We start from the raw sequence: 20850 nt of genomic DNA, 5'->3' as shown, positions 1-20850 counted from the left end.
ACTTTTATTTGGAAAATCCTGCAGTAATCCCGAGGAAGGGGATCCGACCCTGATTACAAGGATACTTGGTTATTTTGTTTGTTTGAATATAACTGTTATTTTGTTGAGTTTGAACAGCCATATACATGTCTTTATGATTTTGTTGTATGTCTAAGTGTGCGTGACGGATACCTTTTGATGTAAGTGTGTTTTCCTTGAGTCTTAGGCCTGGAAATCCTTGTTGGCTTAGGGAAAGCGAGGCGGTCGTCACACCCGTATAATATGATAAAATGGCTACTTGTGAACAACCTCTATCAAGTTGTCTGCCTCGCATCTTTGATCCCTTGCATACCGCAGTATATAATGGCAAGAACTATGTGTATATATAGGTGTTTTGATGTAAATAGTTGGCATAGAGGCATCGTTTAAAAATGTCACTATACAAAAGCCTAACCTATTGTCTTTATTAAAGCTGCTTGTCCAGTCGCGACTCCTGTATGTTTGCTGACTTTTTTCTAAGCTTGACACTGATATTCAATTTATTTTATTGCCAGGTTTGGGACAAAGGTGAAAATGGGGATTGGCATTGTACTGCCAGTTGGAAGGTGAGATTTTATTTTTGAATGTAACAATCTGTAATGTGTGATCATTTTGTGCCTCTCTTGCGTCCCGTCGGAACCGGGGGAAACCATATGAGGCAGGGTCTACTGGCAACGAATCCTGTGGCGTGCTTGGCAGCAGGTCTTTAGGACTGAGGGGCCAACTGATAGGGTCTGCTCTATTAAACATCTGAAACTGCTGGTCTGACAAAGAAGCAGACCCCCCACTCTTTTGCTGTTCGAGCAGCGCTACTCAGCAGTTTTCTGCTCTATATCCAAGGCCACAGCACTGCCTTTCTTAAAAACCATGTTGGAGCTGCCGAATTGTGAGGGGGACCACGTCTTATATCCTTTCAGTTTGACAAAGCTATCTTCTGTGACCTAGGGAAATGCAATGCCTGTGGGAGTTATCTCGGGTGAGGGCGTGCAATTTGCATGATGTTGTTGGCATTTTCTTCAGTTGTGGAGTCGTCAGCATTTATTTTTATCCTAGATTGCCAGATAGCTCCCTCACCTTTGTATTTTTCCAGCTCTGACACCCTATGACCACAAAAGCTTCAGTCGATCACCTTATTTAAATCAATATTTAATGCTCCGACAAGTTTGGTTTTTGTGTGAAAATCATTTGAAAAGTAGGAAGAGAATACTATTTTATAAATCTTTTCCTTTTCAAGTAATATGATGACTACATGCATTCTGTAGGGTAAGAACTAATTTCATTGGAATGAAGTTCTAGGTGCATGCTGTTTTGTTAGTGGGTTGTTAAATTCACTATTTCTCTCTCCCCTTTACCTCTAGAGCATACACCCATCATCACCCCACAGCCTAACCGCGCTCATTTTATTAACCAACAATGCCACACACAATGGGAACATATCTTCTGAAGTGGGACAGCAGCACATGTATTAGAGTTTATTATCATATATCACTTAATGTACTCATTTCCTGCGGGGTACTAATTAGACTGGTGATCTATTTTGTCCACAACATTTTGCCAAATCAGGTACATAGTTGAGCTCTCAAAAGTAGGTCCTGTCTCCTGCGGAGAGAGGGGAGAACCACAGTGCCACCAGTATGTGGCCACCAGCAAAGCTGTGCGTTAATTCTATACAGTTTTGGCAAGCACACAAAGCCATTGCCAAAACCCCTAGACGACGAGGGACTAATACATGTGATAACCCCCGTAAATCCTCATAGGAACTTACCTTTGTGCCACATGCAATGGATGCCCCCTTTAACATTCAACCTCCCGGGCCACCATCGTGGGTCTGTGAAGGACTTGTGTGGAGGAAGTGGGTGGGGCTTATCCCGCATTTTGGAATGGTTGCTGTCTACAACACACTCCTTGTGGGGAAGACCTGACCAGGGATGTAGAGCCAACTGTGAAGGAGAGGGGTTTATAAAGAAACCACCGGAAGCAGGAAGTGTGGGTTATTCGGTTGAGATCATAGGAGATGGTGGATGACCAAGTGATCTGGAGGTAGAAGCTGTAGAGTGCAGGGGTAATTTCTGGAAACGGTGAGATATTGGGCAGCGAGTGAAAGTGGTACTGTAGTGTGTGGTGGAAGAAATTACCACTTACGATTCCGGTGGATTGGTGAACAATTTATTAGTAAAAGCAATTACTAAACTGAACCAACGGCAACACAAGACTTTGGTGCAAATGAACCCACCCTCCTCCCTCTGTGCACCATTATGCACCGTTCTTATACCCAAAAGAACACGTGCGTTTCAATGGAAGGGGTGGTCCTAACAGGGCAAGGTCTCCCCTTGAAACGTTGTTCCTAACAGAGAGCAAAGACTCCTTATGCAAGCCTTTGATTCAGTCATGCTAGTTGGTGTTTTCAGGGAGGGACAGCATATCGTTATATATTTAGTCAAGGTGAATATACTGCTTAAAGAGTCGCACACGCTCTGAGATGGGCGAGAACGCTTGTAATATGAAGACCTCCATCAAATATCGCTTTCCCTAAGAAATCGGGAGCCTTAAAGATGCTTACCTATGCCAAAAGGGAAACACGTCGGAAACGAGGTGTGAAGGCGAGCATTCCTACACACTAGGCTAAGAGCCTTAGTTACAAAGACATGTAGAGTACATTCTATCATTTTGCCTCGCACAAGCAAGAAACGATGTTTAAACATGGCAGTTTGCATTGCTTGCTCGACATTACAATTTGTTAACACACAAGGAGAATACGTAACATTTTAAATTCCTAAATGTCCCCCACCGCAAACACCTCCCCTCCGCCCCCCAAGTGTGATTTTGTGTGTTGGTATGGCAAGTGTATTTAGAAGAGCTGGAGTAAGGAGTGACTGAAGTGTATTGAAATGAGCGAAAGGATGGCGTCTGAGTATTAGTGGCGTGTAGGAGGAAGTAGTTGAGTGTAAGAGTTAGTAGAACTGGAGCTACAGAGAATGGTAACTGCAGAAACTGCAGAGAGAGTAGGTAGTAACTTCAAAGGTTGGAGGCCCAGATCAGAAGGCATGGGAGACATCGGGAGGATAGGAGAGTAAAGGGTGAAGTAAAAATAGGCAGGTGAAGTTTGAGGAGAAGAGAAGACTGGACCAGAAGAGGGAGAGGAGAGTGTGTGTGAAAGAAGAATCCAGACTTAACCAGGGCATCTGCAAAGCACAATTCCCTTTTCCTATAGAACACTAACCACTGTCTAGAGTAGGGAAAGTTATGAAGTCTTTGAGAAAGTTTGGTGAGTTAAGGTCAAAGTAGGAGGGAAGAGGAGGATAGGGGAGGAGAAGAGAGGGATGAGATTTCCTTACGTCATTACCCAATACTTTACCATATAGCTTAACACCTGTTGTGTTTTTTTTAAACAGTTATAACATTCCCCCCCCCCCCCCACCCTCCTCGAGGAACCAATTTTCATCATCTACCACCTTCGGGTACAATGTCTTAGCTTCTCTGCTCACCGTCACCCCCCCCCCATTCAGCAGGACATATGTAGTACCCAAATGTTCTGAGGGCATCTCCTTGAACCCTATAGGTGATCCATTCCATCGCCACTATGTCCCTGTCCCAGAGCTTACGAAACCAGTTAATTGCTGGTGGCAGAGAATTTTGTTTCCAGTCTTTAGCTATTAAAATCCATGCGGCTATTAGGGCCGTATTGCTCTTTTCTGGGATTTCATAATCATATGCAGTTCCGGTCTCAGCAATCCTCCCATACTCTCCGCAATTGTAAGGGGAAGAACTTCCGAGCCCATTTTTTTTTAAGGCTTCCAACGGTCTCCACCCAGAACCCCCTTTATTCTAGGGCAGTCCCACCAGATATGCGTCCAGTTCCCGAATCCCTTACATCCCCTCCAGCATTCATCTGTTGCGGAACTGAACATCTTATGCAGTTTACTAGGAGTATAATGCCAATGAACCATAATTTTTTACTATGCCTCTCGGAGTTACATCGACCTGGTAAGATCCTGAATATTTCTCCACAGATCCTCTGAGTGTCCTATATTTATTCCCTGAATACTACGTCTGGCCGTTAGTTCATTCCCCCGCAGTCAGAGTAGGCCTGATCAGGACATGTCGGCCACTGTTCTATCCATACAAGCCCATATTTTATCGGTGCAGCTCGAAAACCACTTCCTGACCACTCTGTGCTGGGCTGCTTCGTAGTACAGATATAGATTTGGGAGCCCCATCCCACCTCTCTCAGCAACATCATCTGGTCCATTGACACTCTCGGGCGTTTATTCTGTCAGATAAATTTAGAGAGCATTGCGTTGAAGGACGCAAAGAAAGTCTTCGGAATCGCTATGGGAAGGGTGTGAAACCTGTAGAGCATTCTTGGAAGAGTCACCATTTTTACTGTATTTACCCAACCTAACCAAGAGATGCGCATCAGGGACCATTTTGCAAAGTCAGCCTGTGCTTGTTTGATTAACTCTGGGAACTTTGCCCTGTAAAGCACTTCCACTGTATTCGTCAATTTTATTCCCAGATATACTAGGTGTTTAAAACCGGTTTTGAGGACCACAATAGTGTAAGAGAAGCACCACGTAGCGTCTCTGCACTGTTTGTGAATAACTTTTCATCCTTGCTTTGCTTGAGTCAACAGTCTGCCCTTTAACACATATATGGTTGAAAAGGACCCCCTTTATTTTTATATTGTTATAGCTGAACTGAATCAACTTTACAATATTTCATTCATTTTTCATATTCATATTTATAAAATTATAAAACTATAAAAAAAAAGTACACATAAAAGGTATACATGAAAAAGTACATACATACATAGACATATATATAACCCAATAAAAAGAGACATGGTAAATGAAAGTAGCATCAAAAGATAACAACTGATAATAAGTTCATTACATCATATATCACTTAAACAACCAACATAATCTCCACTTGCTCCTCCTAACCATCAGTTCACTTCTAAAAAAAAAAGAAAAATCGTTATCCATGCAGTTTTGTTCTCAGCAAATTCCCTAAATTTCCTGTTCAAAGAATTTTAATCTACTCATAACCGATTTCCATGATTCTGACACATGTATGTATATATGTACTTAGCATTTCAGCTATAAAAAAAATTAGCTAGGCATTCATCAATATCAATAACTACACTCTTTTACCTCGGTATTTGTATGTATTGTTTATCCATGTTAAACTAAGATAACCAAAGCTCATCCAATCCTACTCTTCCCTCACTAACCCTCACTAATGGTGACCACAGTGGTTATACATTTGGTTCTGTCAATTCTTGATCAATATCCAGTCTCAAATCCTTCACAAGAGCGATTTGTAGCAAGTCTTAAAGGAGTAGTATGCCCACAGTAAATCAACCACCAAAGAGACTGTTGTAATTTGGGCGTTTTCATATAACAGTGGTTTAAAGTACAGCTCCTGTTTCTGTTTAAGGGTTTGACATTCTGTAAGAAGATGGCGTAGGGTTTCAGGTTGGTCATTTATCTTACAAAAAAGCGGCATAAGTTATCTTCCTTCATTATCATTTTACATTTAGCTTTCAGATCCCTCGTCTCACATAAGTTAAACCGTATTCTCAAAAATTGTCTTCTATGATCAGTTGATGGCGATCTGAGTAAATATGGTTCCACTACGCTATACCTTTTTTGCAGGCACGCATTTTTGGGGAAATCATGATACTTCAAGCATGTCTCTCTCGTACGTAACCAGTCATACATAAATATCTTAGTTTTGGCTCTAGCTGGATTTGTAAGGAGATCATCAAGAGAGATCAGCTTCCGCCAAAGCTTCAATTATAGTGTACCGCCATTTCACCATATACTGATCATTAGTTGTGAACACGTAATCAGCAAGGGTATTGATCAATTTATGCCTACCAGAAGACAAAATACATTTTCTGAACAATTATATCATTTGCCAGATGTAACGTGCATGCAATGATATTAGCCCTAATTCGTTCCTAATCCAAGCCATAGGTACGCATTTTGGTAATCCCAAAATGAGTTTCCAAAATTTACTCTCAAAACGCAGCCATGTATTTCCCATTATACATGGTTTTGTTTCCGCTCCATAAAGTAGTACCGGGACCACTTTCTGTTTGAAGTATGTTATGGCGGGTGTGATAGTAAATTTACCATATTTGTCTTGGATAATTGAGGCTTGTGAGATCATCATATCCAGCTTCTGGTTAAGGCTTAGTAGGAATGCTTTATTACTCGGTCAATCAATAACAACTCCCAAATAAGTATATTGTGGGACTATTTCTAGTGTATGCTCTTGTAAACACCACCTTAATGCTTTTTGTTTCTTATTTAGGGCACCACTTGGGTTTGGATTACAAATCATTACCTTTGTTTTGTTCATATTCACAGTTAACATATTCTCAGTGACATATCTGGCAAGCGCAACAAGCAGGTTTTGGAGGCCACGGGGAGTCTTTGAAATCAGCACCAAATCGTCTGCGTATAGCAGAGCCGCAAGTGCTTTGCCTGCTAATTTTGGCGCATCAGAGATAACTTCTTTAAAGGCTTTGTATATATCAGAGATGAAAAAATTAAACAGTTTTGCCGCAAGTATGCAGCCTTGTCTAAGCCCTCTACGGGTTGTAATATTCGTGGTTAGTAAGCCTTGTAAGTTTAGCCTCACTTGTATGCTGGTCTCTGAGTGTAACATACTTATCAAATTAATTATGTAGGGCACTTTTCACGGGCTAGTTTGTCAAATAATATAGATCTAACCACTGAGTCAAACGCAGCTCTAAAGTCGACGAACACAAAAAATAGAGGTTGTTTCAGGAGGTTATGATGCTGTATTAAAGCTGTTATTGATAGCAGATTTATAGAAGTCCCCATGCCAGGTATAAACCCCGTTTGATGCGGATCTTGCTTGTCACAAGTTCTTGCCCAATTGTTAAAGTCCCGTAAAATGAACCTACAAAAGATTTTCCCAGGTATATCTAACAGAGCGATCGGTCTGTAATTAGCCGGTTTAGACCTGTCGCCTTTTTAAAAGATGGGCACTACCGCAGAGGATTTCCAAGACTTTGGAATACAGTTGGATTGTAGGACATGGGTAAAGATGTTATACAGAATCAGAGCCCATTGCTTCGGGAGCTGTTTCATCATATAGTTGGTTAACCCATCGGGTCCCGGGGCTCTTGAGTTAGGCGCTCTGTGGATATATCCTAGTATATCTTCTCTAGATATTTGTAGTAAATTCATGATGTTACATATTATCACAGGGCTATTTTGTCTGACCTCTGGGTCAGCATATAGTTCTGTATAGTAATCAATCCATAGTGTTTCAATTACACCGTTAATCTGGACCGGACCCTGTTTCAGATGGTTAGCAGCATTAAGCAGAGCCCAAATTTGGGCTGTTTTTTGACATAATCACCTTAAGCATTTCTTCACCATCAGACTGGTATAGGATACATCTACGGGTACGGATCCAAGCCGTGTATGCACGTTGAAGAGAGCGGATGACTTCAAACCTGATATTCACCGGCAATGATAATGCCATTCTCTTTTCTCGTCTCAATAAGGTTTTACGTTTTTGAACCTGTTCGTCAGCACTATGTCTAGGTGCAAAATACACATGAGTTTGTGTTGAGGAATGCAGTTTGAACATTTGGAGTGTGACGTTATAAGGTTCTTCAACCCCACTATTCCCCGCCTGTTCACCCAGCAGCTCTTTATTCAATTCATTCAGTGATTCATTCCACCTAAACTGTATTCTAGAGTTATTTGTTATCTGATTGGTAGCATACCGCCCTTTTCCTAAATTTATTGGCTCTTTGTTACAGTTCCATTTCAAGGTTAACATGTGATGATCGCTCGCAGTCTGTGTTATCACCTTTAATGAGGCAATGTTTTGAAACATTGCTTTGTCCGTATAAATATAATCAATCATAGAGCTACTAAGCCCTCTACGCCAAGTCTCACTAGAAGTTATATCACCAGGTATTGCACCGTTAAGCATCATCATATTACGATCACACATCACATCCGCCCATATATCATTTATTGAGCCCTTTTGCGTTTTTTTAGCTTTCAGGCATTGCACATTTAGATCTCCCACAAGAATAACATTCGTTATTTCGGGGGTCATAAGAATCATGTTAAAGAAATTCTCCAGTTCTTTAATGAAAGTCTTATCTGAGATAGCCGTCGGGTTACGGTAGATATTAATGATAGCCAAACATCCCCCAGGGTAAAAACTTTTTACTAATTGCATAAATATGTTCGGGGCTGCCCAATGCATAATGACAGGCCCCTACCAATTTTGGTGGCAATTAGTAGCCCAGAGGATGGACGTCCTTTCTTATTTGCTTTAGCTGCCAGAAAGGCTATTTCATGATTATTCCATAACGGGCAATCCACCAGCCAAGTCTCTTGTAGGGCAACTACATCATAGTTGTTAAGATCATTGCTATCTTTTACAGAGAGATGGGCATGACCACAGGTATTCCAACTCGCTAGGGTCAGTGTATCATCCTGCCACTCCTTGTATTATGATCTTTTATCATTGGGTCTATATTCATTTATTTCCAAGCCTCCTACCATCCTGTTTTGATCTACTGAGTTTTGCTTATGGTACACGTTTAAGGATCTAGTAGTCACATTATCATTTGGATCTTGTATTTGTTCGTAATTCATATTAGTTGGTAGGGTTGTAGGATCAACTGCTAACAGGAAACCCATTGTGAACAATTCCATCCTAGCTTGCCATATAGTATTTCTGATAAGATTGGATGAAATCCACAATCGGACAGCGTCAAGCCTCTCCTCGTTTAGAAATTCAACTTGTTGAATATCGGTTGAAGAGATATCTCTTAGCTCTTCAGTATCTTCAAATATCGTCAACACACTTGTTCTATTTAAATCGTAAGATATATGGGGAGAAGGGCGACATTTCAGAATGAATCTATGGTATAGTTTCGGGTCCAGGTCTTGTTTTAATTTCTTTCCTGCACCCCCACTCTGCCGTTCCATCTCAAATCGTTGATTTGATTCCAAATTTCTCTCAGTATTTTGTATTGGATCAGATGGGCACACTGTAGTTTTGCTATTAAATTACACTTTACCCCTCTCCACTAAAGTGTTTGTCGCAAGAGTCTGATCTTGTTTCCATCTTACGTACTCATCAACCGAGTTCTGTATGGTCTCTCTGATGTCTTTTAATATGTCCAGCGAAGGCTCTCTCACTAGGGGGGGCTCGAACTTGCAATATTTGTTATAACATCATTCTTTTGGTAATTTATCAAAGCAGTGCTAGCCAGGGGAATGCTAGGAGTTTCATGAGTTGTGATGTTATCAGCAGCTCGTTGCAGCTGTAGTTGTTCCTCAGTCCCTTTTTTTGCAAGCAAAGCCACTAAATCATCAAGTGGTGCATAGTCGTTATGGGGTACAACATTCACCGGCTGGCTAGCTACCGGTTCTCTGGCCTGTCTTAAATTAGTATCATTGGCTTTTAATCCTCCTCCCACTACAGCTCTACTTTTAGTGGTAATTTGTAATCGTTTTAGAAATTGATTAGTAGCGGCCTTTGTTGGTCGCAAAGCCTGCTTTTGATTCTTAGTTTTCTTTTTAGTATTAATTATTGTATTCGTTTTCGGTCTTACATTGGTTCTTGAATCAAACATATTATACACACCAATCTCATTCTCTCGGTTATCTACATCAGTTTTATCTCCATTCACCTTAGTAGGGATAGAACTTTCCACTGACACGATCTCATTATTAGAGGGACAACAGTGCACTTCATCATCACTGGGTAAGACAGGGCATATAATGGCCTCAAAAACAGGTAAGATCGGCACTACATTCTCAACCATACTCCTCTCTTTTACATCAGATGTCACTTGTGCAGAGTCTCTGTTTTTGGTATCTTTCATTGTCTTGGATAACTTATTATCACCCATGTCAATGTACCTAGACATTTTATCTAGGTTCTGGGTAATCGGTTCAATCTGCTCAGCCTGTCGACTTATCTTTGCATCCAAGGACTCAAACAATTTAAAAAGGGACATAATCGAGGTGTTTATAGCATTCAACGTTATTTCCACCAGCGCGCCATGTACAATTTGTCCACCATTACCATCTATGTTTTCCAAACTCGGGGCTACCTTTTTGTATGGTGCGCGAGGTGTAGGGTAGACAAAGGAGGATGTTAAGTCTCTAGGGCACTGCGTATGGTGGTCAAAAAGGGTTCGGACTGCCGTATAGACTACCATCATTACTCTTGGTTCATTAACAATGGGGGATTCAGACAAAGCAGGATTATCTTCCACAACATTATCAATAGAATCATCCAAATTAGATTTATTTGTAACAGTTATGTTTTCAATCTCCTCCTGCATATCCTTATTCTCACCCTCATTATCCGCTTCCTCAGTAATACGATCTAAGTCGGCTTGGCACGATAAAACAGGATTTTGTGTAGTTAAATCGATTAAAGGACACTCCTCAATTCCCTCAGAGTCACGTTGTGTTGAGCATATTTCATTTACAATAATAGTGTCTGAAATCGACACATTTGAATGAACAGAAACCACGAATTTGAATGAACAGAAAACAATTGCCCCTCCTCCCATATTTACAGAACTCAAAGGTTGATTTTCAGCACAAGTGGAAATAAATAAATCTGAATTGCACCTTAACGAGCAAAATCCTCGTATATCAGCAGTAGAGTTCTTTCTCACGGGAGTCACAATAGGTGAACCTCCTAATTTTTTTTTAAGAGCAGTAATGGAGGAGGCTTTAGGGGTTGCGGGCTTAAGGTTCACAGAGGCTCTTGTGATTAGAATATTTGCTGGCATCCCAGACGTCAGCGTATAAGTAATACCTTTCATTCAACACGTTTAGTAGAGTAGTGGTTAACAAGGTAACAGATTGGATACAAACAAAGGATCTTTCTCCGCAGTCCACAACCCGCTATACCAGCTCCAACAGTGGTAACAGCAACCTTTCCAAAGCAAACTTGCAAAGCGCGTGCATTTGCAGTAAATAGCTTCCTGTTGGCTGGGGGCGGGGTTTCACCGCAGCACGTCCTAAGGGTAAGAGGGAGACAAACCACCGTGAGTGCACTGGTAAAGTTTGCCTAAGCAGTTGCTTAAGCAGTTGCACAAGCAGTTGCACAAGCAGTTGTCTTACACAACTTAGCTCGCAAAAGTCACCAGAGTTCTCACTTTGGTGCAAGGCAAAAGTCAATCGCACTTCATCACTTCGCCGGCAAGTCCAGTAACGGAGCGCCTCGCAGCGGTAACAGCAACCTTTCCAAAGCAAACTTGCAAACTTGAACAGGACCCAGTAAATGAGTAACGAACAACATACAGAAGCGACCCGTAAAGCCATCAAAGCCTGGCTCTTTGTCGATCTTTCTTCCTTGGAGAATCTGTTATCAAGGGTGTCCCTTTGTCCCTCCGAGACAGTGCACATCATTCAGCCACTCAAGTTGCTCATGATTTTCATCTCTGGATTTTCAGACTAGCATTGCTTCTGTGAAATTCTTGTAATTTACATTTTTGTGCTTGATTTTATTCAATCTGATTTTCGATTCTTGTTTGTTTTTTAAGAGGGATGTTTTGCTTTTGTGTCATGTGTAGTTACTCTGAAAACCACAAACCAGACCACACAGACCAAAAGTTCTTGGACTCTCAGGGAGGCAATAACCCACACTTAAACCAGTAGTTAGGATATCATTGGCTCTTTATAGGCCCCTTATTCGCATAAAACATAAACATGCGCACAATACTATAAAGATATAAGGTCAGTTTTACATCAATAAGGATAAAGAAAACACATCATTGTTAGAGTAGTTGAAGAGGAAAACTTAATCTCAGCCACGACACCACCACCCAGTCCCAAAAGAGGTGGGCATAGAGATCCCACATTCTAATGGGGTCTGGAGTGGAGGGTCCTCCCTCGCAGCAAGACTTCTGCATCTGGGGTTCCAATTCTGATTCTCTCACCTGGATACCCCTCTCTTGTTGGTAAACAGGTCCCAGTCCTCAGTGAGTTGCCAACCGTCCCCGGCCGAAGGACAGCCAACAATCATGGGGGCATAGAGTGGAATTTTCCAGTTAATAGTAGAAAAACCCAGCCCCTCTCGTGCGTGCTCACTCCCAGCACCCCTTATCACTGCACCTGCAAAGCTCTGACTCCCTTCTTGGCGTGTCCTTTATTGAACAATGTGCCTACTATCCTTATATAGGGAACTCATCTGCTTCCAAATATAAACATCGCAACCGTGGCAGAACTCATGTCTGCTAATTAAGCTCATGGAAACATAGACTTTCATTGTGGCCGTGGAAATTAATGTCCAAAATGCCTGCGGACCGGCGCCATGTTTTTTTTTTTTTTGTGCTCATTTTCACACACTCATTACACTCCACCCTTTGGACCATCAATTTCCACATCCCAAAGGATGAAAAGCCGGTCTTTGCCACCGACGAAACATACCCAATAAATTTGGGATACAGGAAATGCAACAACGCATAATGAAAACCATCAACACAACAAACATAACGCAATGCCCCTGGAATCCATGAGAATATTTGATCCCACCAGCTCCCGCCCTGATCTTGAGTGACTTGGGTAATCGGGTCTTTTAAACCACCGATATGCTTTTCGATGGAACAGGAATGATCCTCTAAATTAAATTTAAAACCCATCCCTTCCATGGCATTGCAACCCAAGTTATGTTTTGAAAACAAATAATCAATAAGCAGCCCTGTTTGGCAAAATAGGTTTTCTAAAATTCTTATAGTTTAACAGCAGCTCAGTTAGAGCTTGAGGTTTCATTAAGCGCTTTCACAACTACACAAACCAAATTAAGAATGTATAGCCCCCAGCAGCTAACCCGAATACACCCACCAAAGAAAAGGCCAGTGCTAACACTTCAGCTTCGGACATCAATCACACATTGGAATCACAATCCGTAGATCAACCAATATGGTGGACAGTGCGAATAACAGGCTGCAAAGGAAACCTCATTAAGCTAAGGCGTGTTAAGGCACAAGGGCCACCAGAAATATTAACAGGAATATATGAATATGTACTGTTACCACAGGAAAACAGCCAGACATTAGGAAGCTTAACATGATGAATGTGACTGGCTGTCAGGACAGTGAAATTAAGAAACATATTAGTAGACCCATCAATACACATGGTTTTAGATCGTCAGTGCCACTTTGAGCACTAAGTCTATCTAGTTGCTGGTACTTCCCAATGCGCTGAGGATCACAGGTCATTAGATAGCACACATCAGCAGGAGCGATATTATAGGTAATAATGCGAGTTATATTTCTCCACTTGCAATCAGTGTCTGCGCAAAATCGGCAATGCTCGTAAGAAAAATAATTTCTGATGTCCGTATCCTCCACAAGGGAGTCACTATGCAGTACTCCAAAAACGTGCCATAACACGGAGATCGGCGTAGGCACAGCTATGAGACATGTTGAAATCAAATTTGTAGCATCGTGTATGACGGCCAAGCAAAAATGTGAAATGTTCAATACACGTCCGGCCAAAAAGACCCATATATTCTCAGTTTGATCCACAATGGCAGCATAGCCATGATGAACAAAAGACATGACAACTGCAGAAGGAGCAAAACATCATGCCCGCAGCATTTCATCCAGGAGCCACGATATCCCACAGCGTAACTGGCAGCAGGCGGCGTGGTAACATCAATATCGTGCTTCGTCATCCAGATCGTTGAATTCAGTTGCACTATGGAGACATTTGCAACCGTTGCATTGTCCACAAGGCTTTCTGGGGCCTGGGTCCAAAATACCTTCAGCTATCCCTCCGCAAATACCTCCCCTCTCGAGCTCTTCGCTCCTCTACCTCGAACTCCCTCAGGGTCCGTTGTTTTTCAAAGAAACGAGCTGGGGGTAGATCTCGGGGCCTCCCTCTGGAACAGCCTCCCTGCCACTCTAAAACTTGAGGAGAACCATCTCCGGTTCCGGAAGCACCTCAAGACCTTTCTCTTTGCTTCTGCCTTTGCTCCCCCTATCCCCTGCTGATCTGTTCTCTCTTGGCACCGTGCACCACCCTCTGTCCTCTGGGCCCAGGTACCTGCTCACCCTGCCACACTTCAGCACTGCCTGCCGGCCACCCCTTGGACCACCCCTTGCACTGGGGTCTGTATCTGTACCCATATATTAACGCCCCCCCCCTCCCTGCGCCCCAATTTTTTCTTCCTGCACTTATCAGACCTACCCCGTCTGCTGCCTTAAACCCAACACTTGCCAATTGCTGGCTGCACTACCACTTTGTGTTGCCTTTATTATTTATTTATTATTGATCTAGTTCTCCTTTGCTCTGCCCTCTCCACTTCTCCCCCCTCCCCCTTTCCATGTACTTTTCCCTTCTCCCATGCACTTGCGCGTTTTCAATGTCACGGGGCCTAGTAAGATTGTTGTTTTGTTCTCCCCTGTTCCCCTCCCTTGCCTTGTCGCGCTCTGAAACACTTGTGTATGAGCGCAATAGAAACAAAATATCAATATCGATACCGTTTCTCGCGTGTCTCTGGTCCCACCCGAATGCACTCCACACACATCCACAAGTGCAAACACCACAACCAGGGTCTGAAAACAAAATGCAAAAAAAAACAATATATCAGGGGAGTACATCACTCGCGTAAATAACATTTGTCAGTGAGATCATGACTACATTTTCTCTTCCCCGGTTCAATTACAAGGACTACTTGGTCCTCCCCTGCTGCGATTACATCTGCTGAACTGACGGACTACTAGGTTTCTCGACCCAGACTTTTGCTCCCAGAAACATTTTGTCTGATGAGCCAAAACCTCTATCCCCATGTGTAGTTATCACAGTGGGTGGCTCTCCCTTCTTCACCATAGACATTTTTACAGGTGCAATTATTAACTGTGCACCCTATTCCCCCTTATGGATAGACAGCATATTCTTTCCACTATTAATCAAAATTACTTTTATTTCCCCTTGGTAGTCAGCATCAACAACCCCTCCCAATACCTGGATTCATCTTAAAGCTAACCCAGATCTAGGGGCAATTAATCTCATATGCTCTGATGGAATTTGTACTCGGATTCCTGTGTCAATTACACCAATTCCCCTTGGTTCCAGTCTCATTTTTTCCCTTGCATGCAAGTCCACCCCGGCACACTCTGTTGTTGCTCGATTAGGAGCTTGTGCTCCAGGTGCCACTTCCCAATGCACCAAGGTTTCAACAACTCTATTCGGTTTCATTTGTAAAGCTGGCCTTAACATATGCATCAAAGGGGTCTCTCTAATAGCAATGGGTCTATTGTTGAGAACTTGAACTGCATCCAAAACTTGTTCACGCCACCCTTTCAGACTGCTTTCCCCAGTTTTCCGCAACGGTTTTTTTCAACAAGCTATTCATTCTCTCAATCCTGAAGACTTGGGATGATGGGGGAATGTGAAAAATCCATTCAACCACCTTCTCTTGACAATAGTCCTGAATCAGTTTTCCTTTAAAAGTTTACCCATTGTCACTCTGAATTTGTAAAGTTATTCCATAGTGCAATGCCACTTGGGCTAACAATTTAATCGTATTCAATTGGGTAGCTCTCTTGCATGGCATCACCATCAAATATCCAGAATATGTGTCCACAATAGTGCACGCATATTGATATCCTCTGCTAATTGGCAATTGGCATGGGACCGATATAATCGATCTGGCAGATTTGTCCAGGCAATTTTCCCCTTTTCAATGTACCCTGAATAATATGTGGGATAGATCTTTGTTTATGATGTTGGCACACTGGGCATTGTAAAATCACACTTTTCACAATCCCTAACGGAAGGCTAATCCCCCAATCTTGTGCCCACCTAATAGTAACCTTTTCTCTGAGATGCCCACTTTTCTGGTGTACCCACTTAGCAAGCCCTCCAGATCATCTTCCTCAGACCTGGTGTCCATGACTTAAATTTTGGCATGGTCATCTGCAACAGAATTGAGCCAACGCTCCAATGAGTCAGTTGCACAATGGGCGTCTACGTGATATACTATGCGTCAACATTTCAGCAATGTCGTTCCACACCTCTTTCCCCCACACCTCCTTGGCATTAATCTTCCATTCTTTTGCCATTTTGGCAACCAAACAGCTAGTCCATTGGCCCTGACCAAGAGTGGGTTTCTACAGAACAACCGGGTGTCTCCTGCTTTAATGCCTGATAATCTGCAAATTGACTACCCACATTTTGGGATTATATGCCAAAGCTTTCCAGTGTCGCTCTGTCCCCACATATTTGGCGGAACCATCAGTGAACCATGCTTGTTCAGTTTGTTCACTCACAAGCTCTCCATTTCACAGGAGACTCCCTCACTTCAGCCCCCTCCGAAGGTTCCAAATCAACTAACGGAACACCAGCTACCTGTTCATGCAATTTTGCAATTCCCCCTGTTCCCCTTTTAGCACGATTTTGAATGTACCATTTCCATTTAATGATGCTTGCCTCTTGTGCATGCCCTAATCAATGTCTCTTAGGAGAGCTCGGTACCCATTGCATAATCGGAATTTCCGGTCAGATCAATACATCATGCCCTACCGTTATTTGCTCTGTATCCACAAAAGCCCAATAACATGCCAATAACTGTGTTTCAAAAGCAGTATACAGGTCACCAGCATCGGGTAACTTACGACTCGACTTCAGAACCCCAAAGGGACATGCTTCCGGTCCTGTTTTTGCCACAAACTCCAGTTTGCATGGTTGCACTAAGACATTCAACTCCATTTCTCCTGCTCTCAATGGCCATAAATCGAGCACTCTCTGTATAGTATCTTTCGCCAATTGAAATGCCTTTTCTTGTTCCTCTCCCCACTCAAAGTGAAACCTCTTTCGTCTTACCCGGTAAAGGGGTGCAAGAATCTGCCCCAAATGTGGTATATGCTGTCTCCAAAACCCAAACAGACCTATGAATTGTTGAGGTTGTTTCTTATTCACAGGTGTGGAGAACTCTGTAATGACGAGCAGGAGTCAGGTAAGTTGGGAACAGCTTTATTCTCTTCAACCTGAACAGCCGTGTCCTGGGCCGCTCTCACTACATCTCCCTTCTCCTTCCAACTGCCAATGGCTCCGCACAAGCGTAGAATTCTACTGAGAATTCCACGCTCGTGAAGAGCGAGCACAACCGGAAAAGCCATTACAACACTTCTCCCCCCGTTACACACACACGCACACGCACACGCACACATACACAGGAGAAAGCGCGAACATCCCCCAAACACCACGTGAGGGAACAGGAGAGAAAAAAAGGAAATCCTCAATCATCGGCAAACTCTAGGACAAAGTCCTTATACTTAGCTGGCACTTTCCTCACTCTCCTTGGGCAGATATTTGTGTCATTGCTAGTCTCCCCAGAAGAATTATGCATAGTAGAACCCACTTCCCTTGGAAACAGCACAGAATCCTGCGGACTACTTTGGAAAACTTCATCAACTCCCCCACCCAGAGGCGCAACACCCTCACATTCCGGGGAAGAGACCCTCATACTCTCAACGACTCCTGCACCCATAGGTGCTGGCACTACCAACATACCATTGGACCCCGGAACGGACGCAATACAATCAGTCGCATCATCACCAGACCTAACCGTTCCCTTGCCACCTGCAACCGTACCATCACCACTACTGTCATTTGCGGAACCACACGATTCATCACCAGGAGCAGCTGTCCAATTTCCATCAAAACTCCTATCCTGCCCCCCCGCGTAGAGAGTATTTTCTTCCAGACAGATGCCACCAGGACTTTCCACTGGAACCACACGTCTCAAACTCCATCTGGTTCCGTCTTGTAACTTTACATAGCCACGACCAACCTTGGTCACCATACATGGCTGCATGAGCTTGCTCAAACCCTTGGCCACGAACCTGGGATTCTTCACCACTACATGGTCACCCACTTTCACACACAAATGCCTCCTCCGTTTAAGTTGACTTTGCCAAAACACATCCTGCTTGGCGCGAACTCTATCGAGAACTTCTTGCATGTTCACACGAGTTTGAACACCACCCCCCAAGGCAGCGACCCTCAGCTTGGACCCAGGCTTCCTTCCCCTCATTAGCTCAAACGGAGACACACCCGTAAGGAACGAAGGGGTAAGCCTATATGCCTTGAGTGCTTCTGACACCACACTACTCCACGGCAAGCCGTTAGCGATGGCCAACTGAACCGCTCCTTTCACAAACCGATTAATGCGCTCCACTAACCCATTGGCCTCTGGGTTGTACAAAGCCACCTTGTGGTGACGAATTCCTAACTTAGAGAAAAATTCTTGCATGGCACTTGATACAAACTGAGGACCATTGTCGGTGACAACTCCTGCAGGTACACCCTCCTTGTCAAACACTGATGCCAAAAACTCAATTACCTTTTCCGTAGTTGCGGAAGACAAAGCTGTGGCCTCCACCCACCTGGAGGTGTAGTCAACTAATACCACAAAGAATCTCAACCCACCTCCCAAGGCGTCTATGGGCCCCATGATATCCACCGCCACCTTGGACCACACATCTTGGGGCACCTCCATGGGGTGAATTGGCTGCGCTAGGGTCGACTTACTTTTATCACTGACGGAACAGGCTGCGCAGTCTTTAACAACCCTTTCAACTTCCTCATCCATCTTGGGCCACCAATACCCTTCTCGGAGTCTCCTTTTCGTCATAGATCTCCCGATGTGACCCTCATGCGCTAACTCCACAAGCCTACCCTTTAGAGACTCTGGTGGAACTAACCTAGAACCTCTAGCGATGCCCCATGGACCTTCCGACAACTCTGACCACACTTGACCAAATGACTTACTCAAATCTTCCTTGCCCGCACCAGTCGCAAGAGCTGACTTAATACTGTTCAAAACGGGATCCCGACCACACTCAATATCCCACTCCTGTTCACTGATTGCAGGAAACACTTTGGCCACCAACGTGCACTCATCCCCTGCTACATTCTGTACCGGATCCCCAGCATATGAATCTTGGCGTGGAAAACGAGAGAGACAGTCTGCCACTGCATTTTTATCACCAGGCACATACTCGACCTTAAAATTGTACTCCCCCATGCCAGCCATCCAACGCATCAGTCTGGAGGATGCCTGGGCCAATCCTTTAGTTGTTAAAACGTGCACTAACGGTTTGTGATCGGTGCGCAAAGTGTATTCCACACCCCATAAAAACGTTCTAAAGTGCTTCGATGCCCAGACCGCAGCCAGGGCCTCCCTCTCTATCACGGCGTATCTGCGCTCTGTCTCACTGAATACCCTGGAGGCAAAGGCAACAGGGCGGAAGGCCCCCTCCAGCCACTGCTCAAGTACAGCACCCACACCGTATTCACTCGCATCTACGGTCAAAATCGTCCTCCTAGAGGGACAAAAGGAAACCAAAGAAGGAGCTTGATCGACTAGAGCCTTCAAATGTTCAAACTCGCGCTGGCACAACTCAGACCAGTCAAAACGAACACCCTTTTTGAGTAACGCTCTCATGGCCACAGCCTTGTCAGAGTACGTGGGAATGAACCTGCTGTAATATTCGGCCAACCCTAAGAATGACCTCAGCTGGTCCTTGCTGGCAGGTGGTGACACCTCACACAACGTCTTCACCAAATCAGCCTTAGGATGTATCCCCTTAGCATCTAAGGTGTGTCCAAGATAAGTGACACTCCCCACTCCAATCTTACATTTACTCAATTTGACTGTCAAACCACTCTTCTCCAATATGCCAAGAACTTGCAAAAGCCTCTCATCATGCTCCCTGTGCGACTTGCCCCACACCAAAATATCGTCCTGAAAATACTCTACGCCTCCCACACCGGAGAACAACTTCTGCATCACTCGCTGGAAAACAGCAGAGGCGGATGCTAAACCAAAAGGCATTCGCCGGAAACGAAAAGCCCCAAACGGGGTGATGAATGAGGTGAGGGGCCGCGATTCAACATGAAGGTCCACTTGGTGGTAGGCAGAGGATAGATCAAGGGTGGAAAAATGAGACGCTCCGCCCACCAGAGAGAGCATTTCATTGATGTTAGGCAAGGGATTTCTGTCAATCCAGATACTGTTATTCAAATCCCTGAGATCGACACGCATCCTCATGCCTCCATCAGATTTGCGCGCCAATACAATAGGAGCAAGCCACTCTGAGGATTCCACCTCTTCAATCACACCAGCCTCCAATAGTTTGTCCAGTTCTGCCTTGAGTGGATCCCGTGCGACAATGGGCACCCGCCTGACCTTATGCACCACCGGGATAGCACCCCTCTTCAAAACTATTTTGTGGGAAAAACCACGCAACTTTCCCAAGGTAGAGGAGAACACCGCGGGAAATTTGACCTGGAGCACATCAGCTGTCAATGGACTAGCATCCTTCCACTCATCCCCACCTTCCTTGCTCACACACAACACAGGGACCGCCTTACCCGGGCGAACCTCGATATCAAGAGCTGCCTGTTCATCCCAACCAATAACCGGATCACTCTTGTGTGCCACATAAAGTTTACCTCTAGTCCTTCGCCCGTGGAACTCTATGTCAACCCAGTCATAACCGAACACTTTAATGGGGACACGCCCATAAGCACAAGGTTTAATGTCAGGTGGAATCAAATCGGACACCTTTTTCTGAAACTTAGCCTTGTACAACTCGGGAGAGACCATAGTATAAGGAGAGCCAGTGTCAACTAATACGTTAAGGGGAACCCCATTCACATTAAGGGTAGCCCATGCGCTCTTCTTAGTGGGTCCCACACTTAATAACGCCCCCTCCTTAGCGCGCATACCCGGTACCTGCGAAGGACTGACGTACCCAACCACTGTGTTATCCTCATCGGC

At 44.0% G+C, this 20850-nt stretch overlaps 1 protein-coding gene across 3 annotated transcripts in view; it reads left to right on the top strand.

The window, feature by feature from the left end:
• SEH1L (SEH1 like nucleoporin) overlaps positions 1–20850 on the top strand; it is a 937063-nt gene that overhangs the window by 35932 nt on the left and 880281 nt on the right. For all 3 annotated transcript variants that reach the window (XM_069620827.1, XM_069620825.1, XM_069620826.1), the window contains exon 2: positions 534–584. In XM_069620827.1, coding sequence (XP_069476928.1) covers positions 534–584 — 51 coding nt within the window. The remainder of the gene's footprint in view (positions 1–533; positions 585–20850) is intronic.

Source organism: Ambystoma mexicanum, chromosome 5q (assembly GCF_040938575.1).
Source record: "Ambystoma mexicanum isolate Mex_15411 chromosome 5q, UKY_AmexF1_1, whole genome shotgun sequence".
Taxonomy (NCBI): domain Eukaryota; kingdom Metazoa; phylum Chordata; class Amphibia; order Caudata; family Ambystomatidae; genus Ambystoma; species Ambystoma mexicanum.
The sequence above is the reverse complement of the archived record's forward strand: the minus strand, read 5'-3'. Positions and strand labels throughout refer to the sequence as shown.